Raw genomic sequence first — 24,662 nt, forward strand, 5'->3', positions numbered from 1 at the left:
CCTGGGAGCCCAAAACGACAGATTATGTTTTCGTAAATGAAATCAATGACTTGTTTCCCTGAGATTTTTGCCAATAGTTTTATTTTTGGCCACTTGGTGAAGTAGCCCACGGCTACCAATAAGAACTTGACTCCTTCTTTGGCTGGTGGGAATGGTCCAACAATGTCCATTCTCCGCTTAAGAAATGGCCAAGTCGAGGAGGTGGGAACGGGGTCATGTTTGTAGCTTTTGGGTACCGGAGCATGTAACTGACAACCTTCACATTTTCGCAGTTGTTCGAAGGTATCTCGATGCATGGAAGGCCAAAAGTGTTCGAGGTTTACCAACTTTGACACTACCGATTTTGGGCCACAATGAGCTCCACATATCCCTTCGTGAACCTCTTTGATCAGATATTGGCTTTGTTTTGGGCCAACGCATCGAATAGTGGTGCAAGGTATCCTTTTTTTGTAAAGGATGTCTCCTTGTAACACATATTGCCTTGACTTGATATGAACCCTTTTAGCCTCAGTCTGGTCATTAGGTAATTCACCATTTTGAGGGACCTTTCAATGGGAGTCATCCAATTTGGCCCTTTTTTAGTGATCACATCTTGAACCTCAAGTCTTTGGATGGATGAGGTTTTTAACACCTCAATTAGTACCTTCTTGTTGAGGTGGGCAAACGTAGGAGATACAAGTTTGCTTAGTGCATTAGTTCTCTTGTTTTGAGATCTTGGAACTTTTTTGATGGAAAATGTTTGAAATGTGTTCATCAATTCCTTTGATTTCTCTCGGTACTAATACATGTTGGGTTCTTTTGCTATGTAGCTGTTATTGTCCTAGCTTGAGAGAGTCTGTGAGGACCTGAAGCTTTTGAACCCCCATTTCTTTGGCTATGTAGTTGTCACTTATTTGGTTTGAAACAAGCAACGAGTCTGTGAAGACTTGAAGCCTTTTGACACCCATATTTTTTGCAAGCTTGAGCCCGGCAATCAATGCTTCATACTCAGCTTCGTTGTTTGTAGTCTGAAATTCAAGACGAAAGGCATACGTGAATTCCAATTCGTTAGGATCAATTAGAACTAGCCCTACTCCTGACCCTTCAATGCTGGAAGCTTCGTCGGTAAAGAGCTTTCAGGTATCAGGGTTGGAAGGTTCAGCTGCAGTTGTATTAACTTCTGTTATGGCTTCTTTAGGGACTTACAAGATGAAGTCAGCCAAGATTTGAGCTTTGACAACTTTTCTCAGGACATAGGTGATTTTGTGTTCACCTAGTTTCACAACTCATTTGGCTAATCGTCCGAATTTTCTTGTTTTTCAAGCACATTCTTAACTGGTTAGTCAATGATCACTTGTATCGGGTGTGACGGAAAGTACCTTCGAAGCCTTCTAGCCGTTTGGACTAGGGCTAGAGCAAGTTTTTTTTTTAAAGAAGAATATTTGATTTCTGCTAATTTTGAAGTTTTGAAAAAGTAAACGGGTATCTGAACTTTGTTTCGTTCAATGATCAGAGCCGTACTTATGGTATTTTCAGCAATCGAAAGGTAGATAGAGGTCGTTCCTCCTATTTTCGGAGCTAAAATGGTTGGGAGTGAAGCCAAGTGTTGCTTCATTTGGTTGAGGGCTTCCTTTTGAGGTAAAACGCTTCAAAGCTGTAAGTTTTCCATCGAAAGCCTTTCTTGTTAGCACATCCCTTGAGGGTTGGCTTTTATGCTTTGTTTCCCTATGATGTGCCCTAGAAACGAGCACTTGACTGGATTAAGGTTCATGTTGATCTTTCTCGAGTTTTGGAAGGTTTCTTGTATGTCATCGAGCATTTGGTATTCCGTTTTGCTCTTGATCACCAAATCTTCAACATAAGCTTTAATGTTTTTGTCGATTTGTCTGGCAAACGCTTTGTCAACCAGACGTTGATAAGTGGCACATGTATTTATTAAACCAAAAGGCATTTTTTGATAGGAAGATATACCTTTATCAGTGTGAAATGCGGATTTATTCATCTTTTTTTATTATTATTAGGATCTGATGGTAACCCTTTTAGGCGTCAAGAAAACACTTGAACGGGAAGCCTGTGAGTGAGTTAACCTTGAGGTCTATCTAGGGCAGCGGGTAGCAATCCTTTGGGCATGCTTTGTCCAAGTCTTTAAAATCGATATACATTCTCCAAGACTTGTCGGGTTTTTAAACCATTACCGGATTGGCCACCCATGATTGATACTTGACCTCTCGAAGGGTTCCGGCTAGAACAAGCTTTTCCATCTTTTGGCATTATGTAAGGCTTCTTTTAGGGGCTTGACTCTGTTTCTTTTGTATAATGGGCTTAACATCAGGTGGGATACATAACTCATGTTTCAACACTGCTATGAGGGATGCCGGTCATATCTTCGGGGCATCAAGCAAATACATAGTGCAAGAGCAACTTTTCAAGGTGTGAGAGGGTTTCATTGGAAAGGTTAGTGTTTACCCTTATCCCCTGTTGAGGATATTTTGGGTTTATGTCCAACCCTTGTATATCGTTTTCGTCCTTTCTTGAGCTTTCCCCTTCAACCACAAAAGCTTCTTGGGTAGGTTGAAGGGTTGTTATCCCTTTTTCAATGAGAAACTTCACAGCGCCTTGGCCAACTGAAACTGTCATTCCGAACACACTTTGCCATGGCCTTCCTATGATGATATTATAGTTGGAAGGGATATTGATCACCGCAAAAGTGAGTTGTTCGGTTCGTCCCTTTGTTCTTTCGCTGAACAAACATTAGGGGTTATTTGGCCTAAAGGCTTGGTAGGTGTGTCTGCGATACCTTTGATGGAGGATTCAGGCTGTTGAAGCTTTGAACGCTCATCGTCGCTGAGAGGGTTAAAGCGTTTCAAGCTTTTCCTCAGCTGAGAGGGTTAAAGCATTTCTCAAGCATGATTTTGGAGGATTCAGACTGTTGAAGCTTTGAACGTTCATCGTCGCTGAGAGGGTTAAAGCGTTTCAAGCTTTTTATCAGCTAAGAGGGTTAAAGCTTTGTTTTCAAGGTCGACCATGTTCACTTCCTGCTTTTATTCTTCAACCATTTTGTCCTTGACCCCTTTAACCAAGTGAGCCAGTTCGGAGTTGACGGCTTTTTCGATCCTCTTTTTGAGTTGGAAGCAATTATTCGTATGGTGACCTTTCTATTCGTGAAACTCACAATACTGGCTTGATTATTCCAATCTTTTTTTTTTGGCAAAGGTTGAGGAGGGCGGAAGCTGTGTTTTACCTCTTCGGTTGCCAAGATCTCTTATGTAGCCTTGGTTAAGGCTGTAAAGTTTATGGTTTTTTCTTGGCTTGGAGGGTTCCGGCCTTCAGGAATCCGAACCTTTGAACCGTTTGTCATAAGAGCCATACTGGAAGCTCCAGTTAAGAGTCTGTTATTTTGTTCTTTGATGTCTACAGTTTATTCTCCTCGAATGTGGGCTTCAGCCCTTTCAAGTGTTTCTTCAAGGGTTTTGGGCAGACATTTATTGAAGTATCTTGTGAAATATTTGGAATTTAGCATTCATGAACCCTGTAACCCTAATCTTTTCATTGGCGTAAGTTAAACCTTCCTTCTGGTACCTTTCGGTGAAGTCTCTGAGACTTTCATCGTCATGTTGTTATGGGAAACCTTTGCTAAAATCGTCAAAGGTCTGAATGCTTTGTTCAGGAAGGTCATTAAACCATATGCGTGGAGACCCTTCAAGGGTTCGTATGAACATGAGACAACATCCGAGGTTGGGCCATTTTTCAATTCTTGTTGCCCCGACGAAGGTTTGGAGGTGGTTTTCAGCACCATAATAATATCTTTATCTGGGATTGAAACTCGTACTCAACAATTTGTTTGGGAGAAGCAAGACAAGTTGTTGGGCTTGTAAGGTTTTGAGAGGTATTTTACTACCCTTGAAGCTGGGTTACCGCTTGAGGTACCCTGGTGAGTGGTTGGCACTTGGTTGATAAAATTAAGGTTAAAGCCTTGAAGGCTTTCTCTGTCATCATCCACTTTTTACGTGCTGCAAAGGAAATTTTTTCCATCATCTGTGTCATCAGCTAGGGCATAAGGTTAAAGCCTTAAAGGCTTTCTGATGGTATTCATAAAAGATGTCATCATCTGTGTCATAAGGTTAAAGCCTTAAAGGCTTACTGTATAAGGCATTCCCATAGATGTGTTCATGACCATACCACGAGCCGTAGGCAGGGTGGTCATGGCTTGTTTTCACGAAGTGGGAGGGGGAACACTTGAAGTTGGTGACTTACCATAATTGATCAAGAGTGGTTTTGTGCCCCATAGGTGCACCGGTTGTAACGGGTTGGTAGGTAAATAAGGGAAAAGCGGTTGGACTTGGCCTCCCAAAAGCTTAAAGGCTTGAGTGGTTGGTCTGTCACACTAGGACCAACTTCAAGGTAAGATGTGGCTGAACGTGAGCTGCTAAAAGGAAGAGATGGAGGGCCAGGTGATAATGAGGGTTTAGACTCTTCATAATTTAGTCTTATTCTCACCCTTTTTCCCTTTCTAAGCTCACATGCTAGTTGAGAAAAAATCTCTCATGTAAGAAATTTCTAGCTACTCCCTCAAGTGTTAGATCTATACATTCTGGTGTATGCATTGCATCGATTTGACTGGGTGCAACCCCTGACCGAGATGGGGTTGGTGTTTGAAAAGAAGTGAACTCCGGGAACATATCCCGGTGGAGTACTTCCGGGAGTAGAAAGAGGTGTAGATAGGACCGGTGAGATCCGACCCGAATTTGGTGTTAAATCGGTGTTGTTAGGCACCTGATTTACCTGACCGAGAGACTCGCTTTCAGACATGATGTAAAGAGAAAATGGAGCTACACAACTAGTCTTTAAGATAAAGTAAGCGGCGTTGCCCCACGGTGGGCGCCAACTTGTTGATGCAACAAATACAAGACCAAGGCCTGTAGCGATATCTCAGGGGTAAAAGGGTTCAAGGTTTCGATTAGCCTAACGCAGGTCGTGGGGTCCCCCCACGTTTGTAGCACGTGGAGGCAGATCACTTTGTTATTATTCACTTTGAATTCTGGATTGAAGGGTTCAACCCAGAATGTCTATGTTAAGTGAGATAATATTGTAGTGAGCCGAGAATAGAACAAGCATGGAGCAAGTTCTAGAGAGGAGAAGTAAGATCAGAGATCAAGAGTGATCTGAGTTGATCTGGAATGGCTGGAATGGATGGCAAGAGGCTGTTATTTATAGGGAAAGAATATTCTATAAGAGGAAGCATTTGACCAGTGAGCCTTGGCTACAGTGAGGGACTTGCCCATTTGAGGGTTGAAGGGTTTAGACCTGCGGGTAAAAGCGTGTTCTCTGTGCACATACTCTCTTTTACGGCTGTGAGAGTGTTGGACACGCAGAGGGTGATGTGACAAGGCTCTGACTTGTCTTTTTACTGTTCATGACCGTTGGACTATTTCCGAACCTTTTAACCTTTCAACCTTTTAAGCTGTTGTGTCTCTAATCAGGTTATTAAGGTTTGAGCTACCCCCGTCATCAGTACTTATGTATTTATACTATGCTCATAAGACATTTGTTATAACTTCAAAATCTTCAATACAAACTTCTATTTTTACAAACATGCTTAAGCAGTGGTGGAACTAGCCTAAAAAGTTAGGGGTATCCTAATTTTTTTTAGAATCAGGGGTATCCTTTATATAACATAAACGGAGTTGAGGGGTATTTTTACACTTCGAAAATGGAGTTAAGGGTATTTTTACACTACGGAGACGGGGTTAAGGGGTAGCCCGTGCTACCCCTATTTCCACTCTAAATCTGCCACTGTGCTTAAGGGCTGTTTGGCAACTTCTGAATGGTTAAGTGCTGAACCACCTGAATCATTAAGTACTAAACCAGTAAGAGGTCTTAACCATTAAGAGACAGTATAATGCTTAACCCCTTAGAGACAAATGTCTGACCAATTTAGATTAGAGGTCTTAACCATTCAGACTCTGTATAATACTTAATCATTCAAAGGCAAAAGGCAAATGTCTGAACCATTCAGACATCTGCTCACGAAACAAACAGTCTGAACCATTAAGTGTCGAACCAGTAAAATAGTAAAATGTCTGAACCATTAAGTGCTGAACCAGTAAAATGTCTGAAACATTAAAAGCGTTATTAAAAAGTCAGCACCTTAAACCGTTAGAATAACCGGCCATACCCAAATAAGGAAAGTAGTCTATAAAATAACAGTGGGAAAACTGACGTATATATCACCACCTTTTTCTAGAAGGTGTTGGTAAGAAGATAATAAGAAACTATATATTGCGATCTAATTGTCAAATAGTCATGCTAATAATAATGTTATTAAATATGGATTTTGTCCTTTTAGAATAATCATTCATTTCATCAATTTGTTTTGCCTCTCACACAAAGGGAATTTAGAATCTTGTTTAACAACTCTAGCAAAATCAGTACAAATGATGATTTCCAAATGTTTCTTACCAAACTCATAGGATCCTTAACTCAAATGAAGCAAATAAATGTGAATCGCTTCCCTAACTTGGACAACTTCTTCGCAATATAGACGTGAGACACATATCTCCAATGATTACAATGTTCCTCCATCGTCAATTCGTTCACATTATTAAGAAAATTCGTAGCATAAAGTATTATTGTAATGAATATGATATTGTCCCGATCTAGTTTAGAATCTATGTGTTCCTTTTGATGAAATGAATTTGATATTGTCCCGATCTAAAACGAGTCCAAATAGGTTAGCACCGCCAATGACCAATGTTTGTTGTCGCCATCTAATCGTTGTCACAGACACAACCACTGCCACCAACATCATCATTGTCTGCGACACTACTGTCACCACCACCACCACCACATTAATCATCTCAACCCTTCACTACTAGCAACCATAAAAAATAAAAATATAGCATTTCATACTTCTTTTTTAAAAAACGCCTCACTTACTCTAGAGTTTATTTTGGTCAGAACTTGTATAGGGTTAACCCTCTATGCTGCGTATTGACCAATACGCTGCGTAGATAAACCATTGATCTCAGTGCCTGATAACCAAGCATTGCACAGAAAACAAGGGTCATATACGCTGCGTATAGGTCTATACGCAGCGTATATAAACCATTAGATTTTGTTGGGTCATTTTGAGAGGTTTGAGGGATCATTTTTTCACAAAGTTTAAATAAGCTGCGTATTGACCTCTAAGCAGCGTATATAAAGGTCTGAAAATGTCTTTTATACCCTTGTGTTGAGGCTATACGAAGCCAAATACAAGGGTAGTTGTGTCATTTTTGTCTCATACGCTGCGTAGGGACCTCTAAGGAGCGTATATAAAGTTCCATTTTTGTATTTTTTTTTATTGTGTATTCCTTTGTTTATTTATAAAAAAAGAAAATTATTTATAAAAAAAAACAATATTATTGGTAAATAATACAAATATAAATTATAAAAATAAAAAATTATATAAATATTATGAATTATAAAAATTAAAAAAGAAAATTATTTATAAAAAAACAATATTATTGGTAAATAATACAAATATATTGTTTTGTTATCGTTTAAATTAAATTATCGTATTCCTTTGTTTATTTATAAAAAAAAGAAAATTATTTATAAAAAAACAATATTATTCGTAAATAATACAAAAATATTATATTGTTATCGTTTAAATTAAATTATCTTATCGTATTGCATCGTATCGTATTGTATTGCATCATATCGTATCGTATAGTGTATAGTATATAATCTCGTATAGAGGCCTATACGGGTGTTATTGTATAGTATAGTATCGTATCGTATCGTATAGTGTAGTATAAGTCTCGTATAGGTTTCCTTTAGGTCTTGTATATGCATATAGGATTAGACGGGCCCTAAACCACACCTATACGATACGATATCACACTTATAGGCTTATACGAGGTTAATACGTGACTTAAGCCACACCTATACGATACGATATCACACTTATAGGCTTATAAGAGGTCAATACGTGACCTAAACCACATCTATACGATACGATATCACACTTATAGGCTTATACGAGGTCAATACGTGACCTATACTACGTTATATGAAACGATATCACATTTATAGGCTTATACGAGGTCAATATGTGACCTATACGACGCTATATGATTCGATATCACACTTATAGGCTTATACGAGGTCAATACGTGACCTATACTACGTTATACGATACGATATCACACTTATTGGCTTATACGAGGTCAATACGTGACCTATACTACCCCTATACGATACGATATCACACTTATAGGCTTATACGAGGTCAATACGTGACTTATACGACGCTATACGATACGATATCACACTTATAGGCTTATACGAGGTCAATACGTGACCTATACTACCCCTATACGATACGATGTCACACTTATAGGCTTATACGAGGTCAATACGTGACCTATACGACGCTATACGATACCATATCACACTTATAGGCTTGTACGAGGTCAATACGTGACCTATACTACGTTATACGATACGATATCACACTTATAGGCTTATACGAGGTCAATACATAACCTATACGACGCTATATGATTCGGTATCACACTTATAGGCTTATACGAGGTCAATACGTGACCTATACGACGCTATACGACACGATATCACACTTATAGGCTTATACGAGGTCAATACGGGACCTAATATTTGTATTATTTTTAATTCTTATAATTCATAATATTTGTATTATTTTTAATAATATTGTTTTTTTTTATAAATAAACATGGAAATACCCCAAAATACACACAATTAATTTACTTTTTTTTATAAATAAACAAAGGAATACACAATAAAAAAAATACAAAAATGGAGCTTTATATACGCTCCTTAGAGGTCCCTACGCAGCGTATGAGACAAAAATGACACAACTATCCTTGTATTTGGCTTCGTATAGCCTCAACACAAGGGTATAAAAGATATTTTCAGACCCTTATATACGCTCCTTAGAGGTCTATACGCAGCGTATTTAAACTTTGTGAAAAAATGATCCCTCAAACCTACCAAAATGACTCAAAAAAATCTAATGGTTTATATACGCTGCGTATAGACCTATACGCAGCGTATATAACCCTTGTTTTCTGTGCAATGATTGTTGATAAGGCTCTAAAATCCATGGTTTATATACGCTGAGTATAGCTCTATACGTAGCGTATTGAGGTAACCCTATACGCTGCGTATTGACCAATACGCAGCGTATGTAAACCCTAAGTGTGCAGATAGCCTGCCAAGGTGTGCAAATAGTGAGGGCCTTAAATAAATTGTATATGAGTTTATTTACTTAAGCTCAAATTAGACGAGTTAAAACATGTTACTATATTAAAAACATGTTAACTTAGTATCAGTCCAAACCGGATAACATCACCAATGACCATTGTTTGTCCTCGCCACCTTATCGTTGTCGACAATACAATTGCCACCACCAACATCACCATTGTCGGTGACACTACCGTCGCCACTACCAAACCCAACATCTCAACCCATAACTACTAGCACCATAGAAAAATATAGCGTTTGGTACTTCAAAAAACGACTCATTTAATGTTGTGTTCATCTAGACAAGAACCTGTTGTGGTCCAAACTAAATTGATTATTTTATAAAAGAACCTGTTTGATGCAAACTTATTTTTCGAAACTTGTATTAACCCCCGAGCTTATGCCGCTAACACACGTGTTAGCAACTAAGCTCGGGGCTAAATTAACCGAGGTTAGAAAGAATAAAACGTGTTCATGGCTTCGGCCCGATGGTAAGACCCAAGTGACGGTTGAGTACCGTAATGATAACGGTGCTATGGTTCCGATCCGGGTTCACACCGTCCTCATTTCGACCCAACACGATGAGACCGTGACAAACGATCAAATCGCAGCCGATCTTAAACATGTGATCAAGCCCGTGATCCCGGATCAATATCTTGATGAGAACACTATTTTTCATCTTAACCCGTCGGGCCGGTTTGTTATTGGTGGGCCCCACGGTGACACGGGGCTTACCGGGAGAAAAATTATCATTGATACGTATGGTGGATGGGGGGCCCATGGTGGTGGTGCTTTTTCAGGTAAGGACCACACGAAGGTGGACCGGAGTGGTGCGTATATTGTTAGGCAAGCGGCAAAGAGCGTAGTGGCGTTAGGGCTTGCGCGTAGGTGCATTGTTCAAGTTTCTTATGCGATTGGCGTGGCTGAACCGTTGTCGGTGTTTGTTGAAGCGTTTAAAACGGGAAAGGTTTCGGATAGGGATATACTTGAACTGATTAAGGAGAATTTCGACTTTAGGCCGGGGATGATGGCGATTAATCTCGACTTGAAGAGGGGTGGTAATTACATGTATTAGAAGACTGCGGCGCATGGTCATTTTGGTCGCGAAGATCCGAATTTCACTTGGGGGACTGTTAAGATTCTCAAACCGAAAGCTTGAATATACGTAAAAAACTGCGCCATGTCATATCATGTCACGTTATGTATTAAATATTACTACAAACACGTGTAATGTGTTTGATCATATAGTTATCCTTGCAATTTTAGTTTGGTCATTTACTACAAAGGTCATGAATGGATTTTTTGTTTAATATTGTTATTTTTGTATATGTATGATCTTACTCTATGCTCGAATTAGAATTTAGAAGAATGGCTTAAGTATTTTCATTTGTTACTTTTATCAATAACGTGTTTATGTGAACGCTATAAGTAATTGTACAAAGTGAAGAGCCGGCTCAACTTTTAAGTGGATTTTAAAATGAACTCTTTTCTTAAAAAAAGTAAATTGAGGGAAGAAAATTATAAGAACATACTCTTCTCCTTCAACGAGCTCGTTAATTGAGGGATGAAAATTAGCCTGAGACTTCCCAACTCTTGGAGCATTGGTTGTGCACATAATCATACACACACACATAAAAATATATATAAAAAAGAGAGTGTCGTTCAATACCTGCAAGATGTGTGGATTAGTTGCACCATTGCATAAAAATGATTGAAACTGTTGGTTGTTGCGCATGAAATCCAGGTTGCTAGCAGCATCCATAGGTGCCTTCCTACCCATGCCAGGAAGACTCCACCCCATAGTTAACAATTTTATAATTTAAGATATTCCAAATTTTTAAAGAAAATGAAAATACCATTAATGAACATCTGACGCCCATACCGAGTAAAAAGATTCAAAGGTTTGCATTTTGCCGGGTTGGAGGAGCTGCTGCTGGTTGTGCGGACTAAACTGGGGCACAGTCGGAGCTCCAGCTTGTTTGATGCCCTGAAGAAGACCAGGCAACTCTATTATGGCCTAACATAGCGTATAATATGACCACATGTTATATTTTCATACAAAAGTTCATTAGCCATTTATCATTCCAATTTAGCGTCAACCATACTAACTTAATACGGTCAACAACAGATGAAAGACAATCAACAAAGTAAAGCTGAGCAAGTGTTTTTCACCTGCTTAAGTTTAGGCTTTTCTATGTTCGATTGAGCAAAGACAATTTTGCATTGTCCCCTGTTATCCTACTATCACCATCTACACCAAAATAACATAAGGAAATAATGAAAATTCAATGAAATCTTCAACCAAATCTATACATCCACATGAATATACATTAGTGTAAATTGATGAGATTGAGAAGATTTGTATAAAATTAGAACCTGAATCGACGTAGTTGAACCATTACTGGTAGATTGTTTTTGAATACTCTATATGCGTATATATGTAAAATCAGATATAAGAAACATTGGAATTGAGCCACAACTCACCTACCCTAAACCTTGTTCAGATTTTCGCTTCTTCCTCCACCAAGGAAGCCACTACCGAACGTCGCCGTTGCAAACTCTATCTCAGCATCAAACAACAACTCCACTCACTCTAATGCAACAAAGCTAGCTCCCAAGACGAAGAATCCGAATTGTGTTCCATAGAGGATCCATATCACAAACCTATCTGAAGACACAATTTTGAGAGCAGCGAACGCAACAATAATATTCATCAATTTGAAGGCAACAAAAACTAACCTATATAGATAGAACATATGAGGACAACTTTAAATAAAGTATAGTTGTCTGTTCATCCCAGCTAGTAATTGAGGCAGTGCAAAGAAAGCGTCGTTGCAAGTGTTTTGCTGGGTTGCACTGCAGAAGTTGTTCTAGGATGATTGTGTTCCTTGTTTGAACTGAAACCGTGTTAAATATGTTCCTACACCTGCATGAATGGTATTTGGTTTGATAACACTAAGACCATGTGTAGTGGTGAAGAATTATAATGCCCCCACCATGGGACATTATCCGACACGTGTCATCCCAGTCAGCATGGGGCATTATAGCATAAAGTGGTGTAGTGGGGCATTATTCCAATAACCCCTTCCAATTATTAAAAAAGGATAAAAAAAAGAAAGAAAGAAACTTGACAAATGTCAGACTAAAAGCAATTAATGCCTCACTTTTTGTGAAACATGTCAGAATCAATTAAAAAGAAACCACACGGATTGGCCAGTCAAAGTAAGAGTCTTGCACCTTCAGCGTTTTAATTAAAACGCCAAGACCCATATTTTTGAAAAATAACGCTTAATAACGCCAGATAATCAACGTAATACTGCTGTGTGATCTTGTATTGATAATAGAGTATACAGGGAGTATAAATAGAATACATAATTACACACTAATACCCTTTAATATATAATTATTACTAATACTAAACAATACTTATAAATACTTGTCTAATATCCCCCCTCAAGCTAAGTGTGGGAAACAAGCTGTAGCTTGTCCCGTAATGTCGCAAATCTGTCAGTAGGTAACGGCTTTGTAAAAACATCAGCAATCTGATCATGTGTAGAGATAAACTGAACAGAAAGTCTTCCTTGAGCAACCTTTTCTCGCACAAAATGAAAATCAACCTCAACATGTTTCATACGAGCATGGAAAACCGGATTTGCAGACAAATATGTAGCCCCTAGATTGTCACACCATAATATCGGAGCCAATTTCACAGGTACCCGAAGTTCTTGCAGTAGAGACTCAAGCCAAGTAAGTTCAGCCACTGTGTCAGCTAAGGCTTTATATTCAGATTCAGTGGATGACCGAGAGACAGTCCGTTGTTTCCGAGCTGACCAAGAAACAAGATTAGAACCAAGATAGATAGCAAATCCCCCCGTGGATCGACGGTCATCCGGGCAACCAGCCCAGTCCGCATCTGTATAAGCGTGCAAAGTAGACCCAGATGCACGTTTGAAAAGGAGACCATGATCGATTGTGCCATGTAGGTATCGAAGAATCCGCTTGACAGCAGACCAATGGTTTTCTGTTGGAGCATGCATAAATTGACAAACTTTGTTTACAGCAAAGGCAATGTCCGGGCGAGTTAATGTGAGGTACTGAAGGGCCCCGACGACTTGTCTATATCGAACCGGGTTATCAAAACTTGGGCTGTCACCAAGTGTTAAGGGAGCTGTTGTTGAGCATGGAGAAGGGACTGGTTTGGACTGTGAAAGACCAGCTTTGGTTAATATTTCCAAGATATACTTTTTCTGAGAGAGGATAACACCTGAACCATTTGATTTGACTTCTGATGTGTGTAAAATGCAACATATAAATTACATCAAATAAGGCATAAAACTAACCCTTTTTGAGTACTAATGTTGGAAAAAGAGTGTTTTTGTCTTCCTTTTGTATTTTCAGGATGAAATGAGCTCAAATTCACAAAAGAAGCAAAAAGACAGCTAATTCTAACATAAATACAAGAAAAGGAACAAAAGTGGATTGCCCGAACCCTCAACGGCATCCTCCCAAGTAGAGAAGAGAAAACAGAAGACTGAACACGCCCCGTGCTCAGCCAGCACGGGGTCGTGCCCAAGAAGCAGCAGAAAAGACAAACCTATAGAAGCTTCTATTGCCCACCACGGGGCCGTGTCCAGTGAGCACGGGGGCGTGGCGAAAGTATAGCAGGCGCATTAATTGTAATTGAGAATTACAATTAATGAAGAGAGAGAGTGTCAGACGGGCACGGGGGCGTGTCCAGCGGACACGGGGCCGTGCCCAGCCTTCTGTTCAGCCTATAAATAGGAGTGCTTGGTTTCATTTCAACTCATCCCTTGGCACACCACCTCTCTCACACTTCATCCACCACCCACCACCACCATAACACCATCATCCACCACCATCATCCATTGTCCATCGTAGAGTGTGTGAGTCGTCTCGGGATCCAAGATCGATCATAAGAGTTCTTGACAATCAAGGCCATGTTTGCCTAAGTCTCTTACATCACTTGGTGAAGACAAGTGTTTAGTATAATACTTTTTATTTTTAATCTTTTGCACTTCTTATTTGGTTTTGTATTAATGACTTTAATAACTAGTTGCTTATGTTGAAGGTGATCTTTCCTTATCGTTTGTCCGTGGTGTCTTGGCATTATTTTACTGTCTATATAAAATAAAAGATTTTCACCATTCATATCTCCACGGTCTATATGGAGGTATGTTGGCTACCTGGTCGGGGGTTAAGGGAACGGTTTGGTAAGGGTCTTGCCCTTGTTCAGCGTTTAGAGGTCCTGCAAGGGACCTGGGTCAATTTTAGTAGGATCTCCTTCAATACCCATAGGTATTGGATGGCGGGGATCCAAACTCTTTGACCCCCTCATAAGTTAACTACTATTAATACTATAACCCGGCTATTTAGGACTGTATCTCTGCTGACTCAGACTACTTAGCCGAGGGTAACGTCACCGCCAAAAGCGGGGCCTACCACAATTTGCATTAATAACTTAATTCATTATCTTCCAATAATCCAACCCTTTAGGATTGTATCCTTGCTGACTCAAACTACTGGGTTGAGGGTAACGTCGCCTTCAAAAGAGGGGCCTACTACAATAACTAAGATAATCTCTTAAACAAGTGCAAAAGTGCGAAAATAATCAAAGGTTATACTAATACACGAGTCGGATCCAAGTGATTCATCTTGTCTATCAGTTTTTTTTTTAATTTTATTTTTCAGCATTTAGTTAGTTTTTATTTTCTTAGTTTAAAAATCTTTTCTAACTTTTTGATTTGATTAGATGTTGAGGATAAACCGGTACTAAAAGCTCTTGTGTCCTTCGACGACCTCGGTATCTTACCAACACTATACTACGTCCACGATGGGTGCACTTGCCCATATGTGTGTTTAGTGTTAGTGAATATCGTGTTTTATAAATTTAAAACTTGGCTAAAAGTGTAAAAAGGGCTTAAATATACATTAAAAATATATTACACTACACGCACATCAACTTCAATGCCCAAGAAATAAGAAAGAGGACCCATATCTTGAAGAGCAAATGTAGAACTTAAGCTCTGAACAACATGGTCAATGGTTGCATTATTGTTGCCTGTTAAAATAATATCATCAACGTAAACGAGCATGTATAGAAAGGTGCCTGCAGAGGAGTAAATAAAAAGAGAGGGATCAGTTGTGGATCCTCTAAAACCCAAGAGATGCAAAGCCTTGGACAATCGTTGAAATCACGCTCTAGGGACTTGTTTCAACCCATATAAAGACTTATGTAGAAGACAGAGATGATTCGGCTTTGCAGGGTCCACAAAACCCGGTGGTTGTCGCAAATAAACAGTTTCCTTTAAATCACCATGTAAAAACGCATTCTGAACGTCCAACTGATGAAGGGACCAGCCGCGGCTGACTGCCAGCGAAAGAACAACCTGAATAGTAGTCGGTTTGACAACCGGACTAAAGGTTTCATGATAATCAACACCAGCTTGTTGATTAAAACCTTTTGCAACCAAGCGTGCCTTGTAGCGTTTGATAGCCCCATGTTAATCCCTTTTAAGTTTGTACACCCATTTACAATCAACCACATTAGCATTTGAGACTGGTGGAACCAATGTCCACGTTCCATTTTTCATTTAAGCCCTGTATTCCTCAGACATGGCTTGTTGCCATTGAGGATCCTTGTTAGCAACAGTGAAAGTGGTAGGTTCAGTGATAGGTGGGCTGGTGGTGGTGTGGAAGGCTGAGGGATCAAACCGTTTTGTTTTAGGTGGATTTTGTCGTAGGTGGGCTGGTCTGGAGGAGATTACGGGTGGATTGGTGCTGGAAGTGGTTGTGTTTGCTGGCACAGTGGGTGGATGGGTAGGAGGTTGGGTTGGAGTGGGCACGGCTGAGGTGGTGTGGTCAGGCGGGATGTCATTTGAGCCTGGGGTAGGTGGAGTGGGCTGATTTGGGGTTGAAGGTGTATTCGGCTGGTTGTGGGCCGATTGCGGTGAGGTAGGGAGGTGGTCCGAGGTGTTTGGTGGTTGTGAGAGATTTGGTTCGTTGGATGGAACCTGGTCATGTGTGGGTGAGAAGCAAGAGATAGGAAAGGATGAGACATAGGGGTCGGCTTGGGATTGCGGTGGTGGTGTCGAAGATTGGTGTAGGAAAGGAAAGAATTGTTCATTGAAACGAACATGACGAGCAGTATAAAGTCGTTTGGATGTGAGGTCAAGACAACGATACCCATGATGAGCTGGACTATAACCAAGAAAGAGACATGGTAAGGAGCGAAAATCCATTTTGTGAAAATTGTACGGCGGAGATTAGGGTAACATTGACAACCAAATACTCGTAAGAAGGAATAGTCAGGTTTGTGTTTAAAGAGGTGTTCAAAAGGTGAAATTTTGGAGGCAACACGAGAGGGCATTCTGTTTATGAAAAACGGCTGTGTCAAAGGCAAAATTCCAAAAATGTTTAGGAACGCTCGACTGAGCAAGAAGAGTAAGACCTGTTTCCACCACATGTCGGTGGCGTCTCTCAATGAACCCGTTTTGTTCACTGGTGTGAGGACATGAGAGGCGGTGAATGATACCCAGAGAAGAGAGAAAAGACGAAAGAGGTCGAAATTCTCCTCCCCAGTCAGTTTGAATAGATTTAAGCTTGGTGTTAAATTGTCGTTCAACCATTGCATGAAAGGTTTTAAAAGTAGCACAAACATCAGATTTATAAAATACACATATAACGTGTAAAATGATCAACACATAACAGAAAATAAGAATCACCATCAAATGATTTAACCGGGGCAGGACCCCAAACATCACAAAAAATTAAGTCTAACACACGTTGACTAGAAAAAGTGGAAGGTAATAAATGAAGTTTTGAGGATTTCCCCATGTGACAAGAATTACAAGAGGAACTCAAATTTTTATTGCTAACAGAAAGAGAACAAGTAAATAACATGGACTTCAAAAGGTCTGGATGTGGATGTCCAAGTCTTCGATGCCATGTGTTAGCAGAAGCACGAACAGCGGAAAAAGCAACTTTGTGAACAGGACGAGGAAGCGGTAGGCGGAGAGAATAGAGCCCATTGTCACTTGGACCCGTGAGGAGGGTTCTCTGTGTAACCTTGTCCTTCACAACAAAAAAAGTCGAGTGAAATTCAAGAAACACATGATTATCAGAACAAAATTTTTGTACAGAAAGGAGATTTCGTTTAAGTTGAGGGACATGAAGAATATTGGAAAGGATAAAGGTTTTGTGTGGGGAATAAATTTTGGTCGAGCCGATGTGTAAAATGGGGAGACTTTCACCATTGCTAACATAAAGAGAATCCTAACATAAAGAGAATCCTTACCATGGATGAGTGTCCATTGCAACCGGTGTCCGGAAACCAATTGGTTGTTGGTTGTGAACGATAATCCGCATAGTGTGCAGCGGGTGATGTAGTCCTGACAGTGCTTGGATCCCTGTTAGGACATTGAGAGGGGATATGTCCAATGCCACACCTGTTACAAGTACCAAAAACTGTGTTTTGATTAGAAGCCCAAGAAAATTGATGACGATTACCACCATTAGAGTTGTTATAGTTGTTGCGAGGGTTGTTTCGGCTACCCCGACCACGACCGTAAGAACCACGACCGCGGCCCCTGGTAGCATAATTGGCCTGAGGCTGCTGGGAAGAAAATTGTGAGGCAGGCTGGGGCATTTGAAGGCCAAGATGTGTCATGAGCTGCTGAAGGGCATTGATAGTGTCAGGTGGTAAGGAAGGCTGGGCTGTTTGCGAGTGGGCAGTGGGAACCGAGGCTGCAAAGGCCTGAGTTGGAGCGGTTTTTGGCTTTCGGATCATATACTCATGATCTGAGAGTAGTGCATGTAAATCAATAAAGGCGGTGGGAAGTTGTCGACCCACAATTTGTGACTTAAAACCATCATATTCATCACGAAGACCTGTGACAACAAGCATGACCAAATCTTTTTCCTTGAGCGGCTCCCCTATGTTTGCGAGTGCATCAGCATATTCACGAGCACGAAGAAGATAAGCAGAACTAGTTTCATCAGGTTCCATCTTGATACGTAAAAGTTGAGATTTAAGGGTGTACTCACGTGAGATTGTATGAGGAGCAAAGGCGCGTTCTAGGGCAAGCCATAACTCCCTGGATGTCTCGCCCTGTACATGCTGAAACGCGCCTTCCGAGATTGTAGATAACAGCAACATACGGACGTGAGCATCATTAGCGACCCATCTAGCATGATTAGGGTTTGTTTTGGTGGTCGGAGGGTGGTCTTTCTCGGCTGATGGGACGCTAAGAACAGATTCTGGGCAAGGAATAGTGCCATTAACATAGTCGTACAGTTTGTTTGTGACAAGAAACGAGTGTAGCATGGTTTTCCAATGACCATAATTGGTGGGGGAAAGGGTGAAACCGAACTTATGAGAGTTGTGGCTTTGTTTGTCTGCTGCGCTAAAGGGTTGAAGGAGAGCCATTGAGAGAAGGGGGTATGGTTGGGCGCTGATTGTGCAGCGATTGGAGAAGGTGGCGGCAGAAAAAAAAATTAGGGTTGGCTCTGATACCAAGATAATCAACGTAATACTGCTGTGTGATCTTGTATTGATAATAGAGTATACAGGGAGTATAAATAGAATACATAATTACACACTAATACCCTCTAATATATAATTATGACTAATACTAAACAATACTTATAAATACTTGTCTAATAAGGCCCCGTGTAATGGGGGTGGGGGCGTTTTAGGGCGTTTTTTTTAAATTATTTTTAAAAATCACGCCCCACTACGGGTGGTCTAATGTAAATCCATGTAAGAAAACCTGCTTATTTTTTCCTATAAATTTGGAAAAAACATTTGTTTACTTTTTTCATGTAGGTCCTTTTATAGTTTCTATTCATAAATCAACCAAAAAGCAATGTATATAAAACCAATTTCTATAATTAAAATAACTAATTGTTTATTGGCTTTTTTTTATCGGCCAATAGAATCAACCCTGAGTACTCTCAGAGTATCCACTGGACCAAACGGAGTACTCCGAGAGTAACCCGAGTCCACCACTAATTCCAAGGGAAAACCTGGTAACACACCCGTCCGTAGGCACGACGGTGACATTACCGGTAAAAACCCGTTTGGCTTAAGGATCGAACTCAGGTTTCCTTGACTCTCCTATCATTGCCCACCAGTACCTCACTCTGCACCAAGTGAGAGTTGAACCTGCATCTCCCAAAAGAAATGCAAGCCTTCCACTACTTGATCGACCTTTTTTATGCAACTAATCAAGATCAAAGCAAAAGAAAATAGATAGAATTATATAACTATAACCATTGTGCTTGTTTTAGTACATCTGTTTCCTACTGTATATATATATTTTTTGTCCTGAAAACAAAGGCTTATTATTGTGGTATGCATATTTAAAATTCATTTCATTAAAACATAACGTATAAAAACAAAAATAGCCCTTAAATAGTTGAATCCTATCAAAAGAGACACAATGATCTATATATAAAAAGGAAAAAAAGCCATGCAAAAACTAACCCATGTTTGTCGCCTATGCAAATCAAACAAAAAGATTGGAGAATATTGCTAATTGCTAACTAGTAATATTCACTATTCTCCATGGCATTATAGTCTAGTGGCATTTTAGGGGTGAGATAAGGTTTTGGGACCATTAGGTCCTCGGTTCGATTCTCACAAAGGGGGGTTTTTCCTAGCTTTATTGGGTTTCCTCCTGAATTGGTGTGTAGACATTATAGCCTAATGGAGATGGATATGACCGGGTGGTTCTGCTGTGGCACGATGATACTCCAGTGGTCCGTTAGTGATCCTAATTTGCCGTTCAAAAAAAAAAGTAATATTCACTCGTGCATTGCGGCGAGAAATTCAATCGATAATAGTTTGGTTTGTTACGATAACAGTATGCTACTGGCATTTTGTTTGGCAAATGAAAGATAGCCCCCTCTCACATGTTTTTTATATCGATCGAAAATCATAAATGTTTGGCAAATGAAAGATAGCCCCCTCTCACATGTGTTTTATGTCGATCGAAAATCATAAAAACGAATATCAAAATGAAGATACTCATATCGATATAGATATTGTTTGACCGAAATCAATGTGCAACCGGTATTGTCGCGATGGTATCAATTCTGTTCGCCGCGCTACCGTTACAGTATCGACACTCGATATCACTTACGATATTAAAGATACTCTATTCCGAGCAGAACTCAAGTTTTAACTAAATTTATATTGGAAACCATAAAAATGAATTTACGTATAAAGGTAAAAAAAATAACATTTATAGAATTGGTATTGGTGCAAAGGTATCAATTCGGTTCATCAGTGTACTGGTACTGTGTACTGGTACTAGTACTGGTATGGTATGGGATGGTACATACACTCGTTATAACTTACAACATAAAAGATATTTTTTTTGCGAATAAAACTTTATTTTGAACAATATTTTTATAGGAAATTATAAAAATTAATATATATATATATATAGAGTAAGGTTAACATACAAAAAGCCTTATCATACATCACGTATGAGACAATGATAACCGTTGGATCAGGGGTATAATCACGCATGGGACCACATAATCACGCATGGGACCACATAATCACGCATGGGACTATAATCACGCACGTTCTATGATAATAACGCACGTTATATTTTTTGTCATGTATGTTAATGTAGGTTAAGCCTTGAAGTTCATTATACTTTCTCTATATATATATATATATATAAAGGGTGGGAGTTGGCTACAAAGTCTATTTTTCCTACAAAGTGTACAAAGTCAAAAAACACCATAATGTCAACCATAAAACACACTCAAAACCCACAAATAACATAGTGAAGGTTACTAAAACACCATATTTGTGGGTTTTGTGTTGTGTTTTGAATGATAAGACTTTGATTATCGAATGACTAACATTATTGTGTTTTATGTTGATTATCATATTGTGTTTTATATTCACAGTTACCAGTGTTTGAAGTTTTTAAGGAATGTTAGGGTTTGGATATTGTGTTTTAGTGATCTTCACTATGTTATTTGTGGGTTTTGAGTGTGTTTTATGGCTGAAATTGTGATGTTTTAAGACTTTGTATACTTTGTAGAAAAAATGGACTTTGTAGCGGACCCCACCCTATATATAAATATAAATAGGTTGAATGTAATAAGAAATAATTAAAGAAAATTAAGAAGTGCCAAAAAGAAGCTGAAGCTTAAGGATTCGAACACCTGATTAATAAAGAGATAACTATGACCAGTTGACGTACTCTACAATTACTCAATTCATCGATAAAATACATCTATTTTGCAAAATATATAATGTGAAAACCCTTTGTAAATTATCTGCAAAAAGGAAACCGAACATCTTTGCGGTGGGTTTGGTGGATTTCTAATGGGAACCGCCCAGGTAAACCAATCAGCGCCAACAGCCGTCCAAATCTACCAATCACCCCATGAAACCACTGTCCGTCCGTTCCATTCATTTACAAGTCTAATATTTGTTTATATCTGTTTGTCATAGAGATGGAAACTTTCCTATACACATCCGAATCCGTCAACGAAGGACACCCCGACAAACTATGTGACCAAATCTCGGACGCCATCCTTGACGCCTGTTTGGAACAAGATCCCGAAAGCAAGGTCGCTTGCGAAACATGCACCAAGACCAACATGGTCATGGTCTTCGGTGAGATCACCACAAAGGCAAACATAGACTATGAAAAAATAGTCCGCACAACTTGCAAAAACATCGGGTTCACGTCTCCCGAAGTCGGGCTAGACGCCGACAACTGCAAGGTTCTAGTCAACATCGAACAACAAAGCCGGGATATCGCTCAGGGTGTGCACGGTCACCTCAGTAAAAAGCCCGAAGAGATCGGTGCGGGTGACCAAGGTCACATGTTTGGTTACGCAACCGATGAAACACCCGAGCTTATGCCGCTAACACACGTGTTAGCAACTAAGCTCGGGGCTAAATTAACCGAGGTTAGAAAGAATAAAACGTGTTCATGGCTTCGGCCCGATGGTAAGACCCAAGTGACGGTTGAGTACCGTAATGATAACGGTGCTATGGTTCCGATCCGGGTTCACACCGTCCTCATTTCGACCCAACACGATGAGACCGTGACAAACGATCAAATCGCAGCCGATCTTAAACAACACGTGATCAAGCCCGTGATCCCGGATCAATATCTTGATGAGAACACTATTTTTTATCTTAACCCGTCGGGCCGGTTTGTTATTGGTGGGCCCCGTGGTGACGCCGGGCTTACCGGGAGAAAACTTATCATTGACACGTATGGTGGATGGGGGGCCCATGGTGGTGGTGCTTTTTCAGGTAAGGACCCCACGAAGGTGGACCGGAGTGGTGCGTATATTGTTAGGCAAGCGGCGAAGAGCGTAGTGGCGTCGGGGCTTGCGCGTAGGTGCATTGTTCAAGTTTCTTATGCGATTGCCGTAGTTGAACCATTGTCGGTGTGTGTTGAAACGTTTAAAACGGGAAAGATTCCGGATAGGGATATACTTGAACTGATTAAGGAGAATTTCGACTTTAGGCCAGGGATGATGGCGATTAATCTCGACTTGAAGAGGGGTGGTAATTATAGGTATCAGAAGACTGCGGCGTATGGTCATTTTGGTCGTGAAGATCCGGATTTCACTTGGGAGACTGTTAAGATTCTCAAACCGAAAGCTTGAAACTGCGATAGTAGCAATTTGTATTCTGTAATCCATAAGATTATTCCTTTAAGATATACAAAATTATATAGATAAACCAAGATGCACATAAAAGGTCCTGAATGGATTTTTGTCTAATATTGTTACACACTTACCTTCGCCTAAATATTGTTATTTTTGTATCTGTATGATCTTACCCTATGATCAAATTAGCTTAAATACTTTCACTTGTTACTTTTATCAATAAAATGTTTATGTGACCATGTATCGGTTTTTCCTTCTTTGGTCAACGCTACAAGTAATTGTGCAAAGCGAAGGGCCGTCTCAACTTTTTAGTGGCTTAAAGTGGATTTTAAAACGAACACTTTTCGTAAAAAAGTAAATTCCTTCGATTATAAATCTTAGACTTCAAATGGTTTCCTTGTGGTTATGTGGAGATGGCGACTGACTTGGTCGTTGTTGAAACAATGGTTAACACAAAGGGTAACCAAGGGGGTCGTTTCACGTATAGGGTTCAACCTCTTCTCTTGCTCGTATCCAAGGCTCGAGATCTGCAAAACAGTAAACACCGTTAGTCTCGTTAAGAGGGGAAAGAGAGGTTTTCCCTCTTAACCAAGCTCCGGCGTGAGAATAAGTACTGTTCCGAGATGAATAAAACAGTGTGTGTATAGAGTGAGTAAAGAGAGCCCAGATCCTTCACCTGAATGATGAAGGGTTCTATTTATAGCCGGAGGGTGAAGAAGGAGGAAGCAGCTGTGCCAGCTGTGGGTGTGCGCCAGCTGTCCGACCAAGGGGAATATCCTCTTGGTCTGCTCCGTCAGGGACGGCATAGTGGTACACGTGGCGTCCCTGCATTCGACGGTGTTGGGCACCTCGTACTGGTCATGTCAGCCCTGCTCCCTGGATTGTCGCAGGCCCATGTGGCTTCCTGTGTATGGTGCCACGTATTGTCCTTGATGTTGGGCGAGGCATCTTTGATGCCAGCCGGGCCTTATCCGGTTGTCTTCTGGAAGCTTCTAGAAGATCCAGATGATGTGGATGCCTTGTGTGCACAAAAAGTGGTGTGGTCCCTGCCATGTAGGCAGGGAATTGGGACCATACCTCTTCAAGTCCCCCCAGTCCAGTGTGCCTTCTAGTTGAGTTGATCGTCTAGGAGGGATTCTGGACTTATGAGAGTTGTGGTTTTTATGCATTGCGTTGGAATTGGTGAATATAAATTGAGCCGAGTGGACGCATGCCGCGTGGGTCTTGGCCTTTGAAAAAGGTGAGCCAAGTGGACGCATGCCGCATGGGTTTTGGCCCTTTGAAAAAAGTGAGCCAAATGGACGCATGCCGCATGGGTTTTGGCCCTTTGAAAAAAGTGAGCCAAATGGACGCATGCCGCATGGGTTTTGGTCCTTTGAAAAAAGTGAGCCAAATGGACGCATGCCGCATGGGTTTTGGCCCTTTGGAAAAAGTGAGCCAAATGGACGCATGCCGCATGGGTTTTGGCCCTTTGAAAAAAGTGAGCCAAATGGACGCATGCCGCATGGGTTTTGGTCCTTTGAAAAAAGTGAGCCAAATGGACGCATGCCGCATGGGTTTTGGCCCTTTGAAAAAAGTGAGCCAAATGGACGCATGCCGCATGGGTTTTGGTCCTTTGAAAAAAGTGAGCCAAATGGACGCATGCCGCATGGGTTTTGGCCCTTTGGAAAAAGTGAGCCAAATGGACGCATGCCGCATGGGTTTTGGCCCTTTGAAAAAAGTGAGCCAAATGGACGCATGCC

At 40.4% G+C, this 24,662-nt stretch overlaps 1 protein-coding gene and 1 pseudogene across 1 annotated transcript; both read left to right on the forward strand.

Annotated features, from left to right (window-relative positions):
- The first annotated feature begins 9,601 nt into the window (after positions 1-9,601).
- Positions 9,602-10,402, forward strand: LOC110933070 (annotated as a pseudogene).
- An 11,177-nt stretch (positions 10,403-21,579) lies between these two features.
- Positions 21,580-23,034, forward strand: LOC110881749 (S-adenosylmethionine synthase 3). The gene has a single exon (XM_022129916.2). It carries the CDS (start codon positions 21,745-21,747, stop codon positions 22,915-22,917), a length of 1,173 nt encoding a protein of 390 aa, XP_021985608.1. The 5' UTR covers positions 21,580-21,744; the 3' UTR covers positions 22,918-23,034.
- The last annotated feature ends 1,628 nt before the right edge of the window (positions 23,035-24,662 follow it).

This window comes from Helianthus annuus, chromosome 1 (genome assembly GCF_002127325.2).
Source record: "Helianthus annuus cultivar XRQ/B chromosome 1, HanXRQr2.0-SUNRISE, whole genome shotgun sequence".
NCBI lineage: Eukaryota > Viridiplantae > Streptophyta > Magnoliopsida > Asterales > Asteraceae > Helianthus > Helianthus annuus.

Bases quoted from the DNA above. Each gene is read 5' to 3' on its own strand.
- LOC110881749 (XM_022129916.2), top strand. From the start codon at position 21,745: ATGGAAACTTTCCTATACACATCCGAATCCGTCAACGAAGGACACCCC.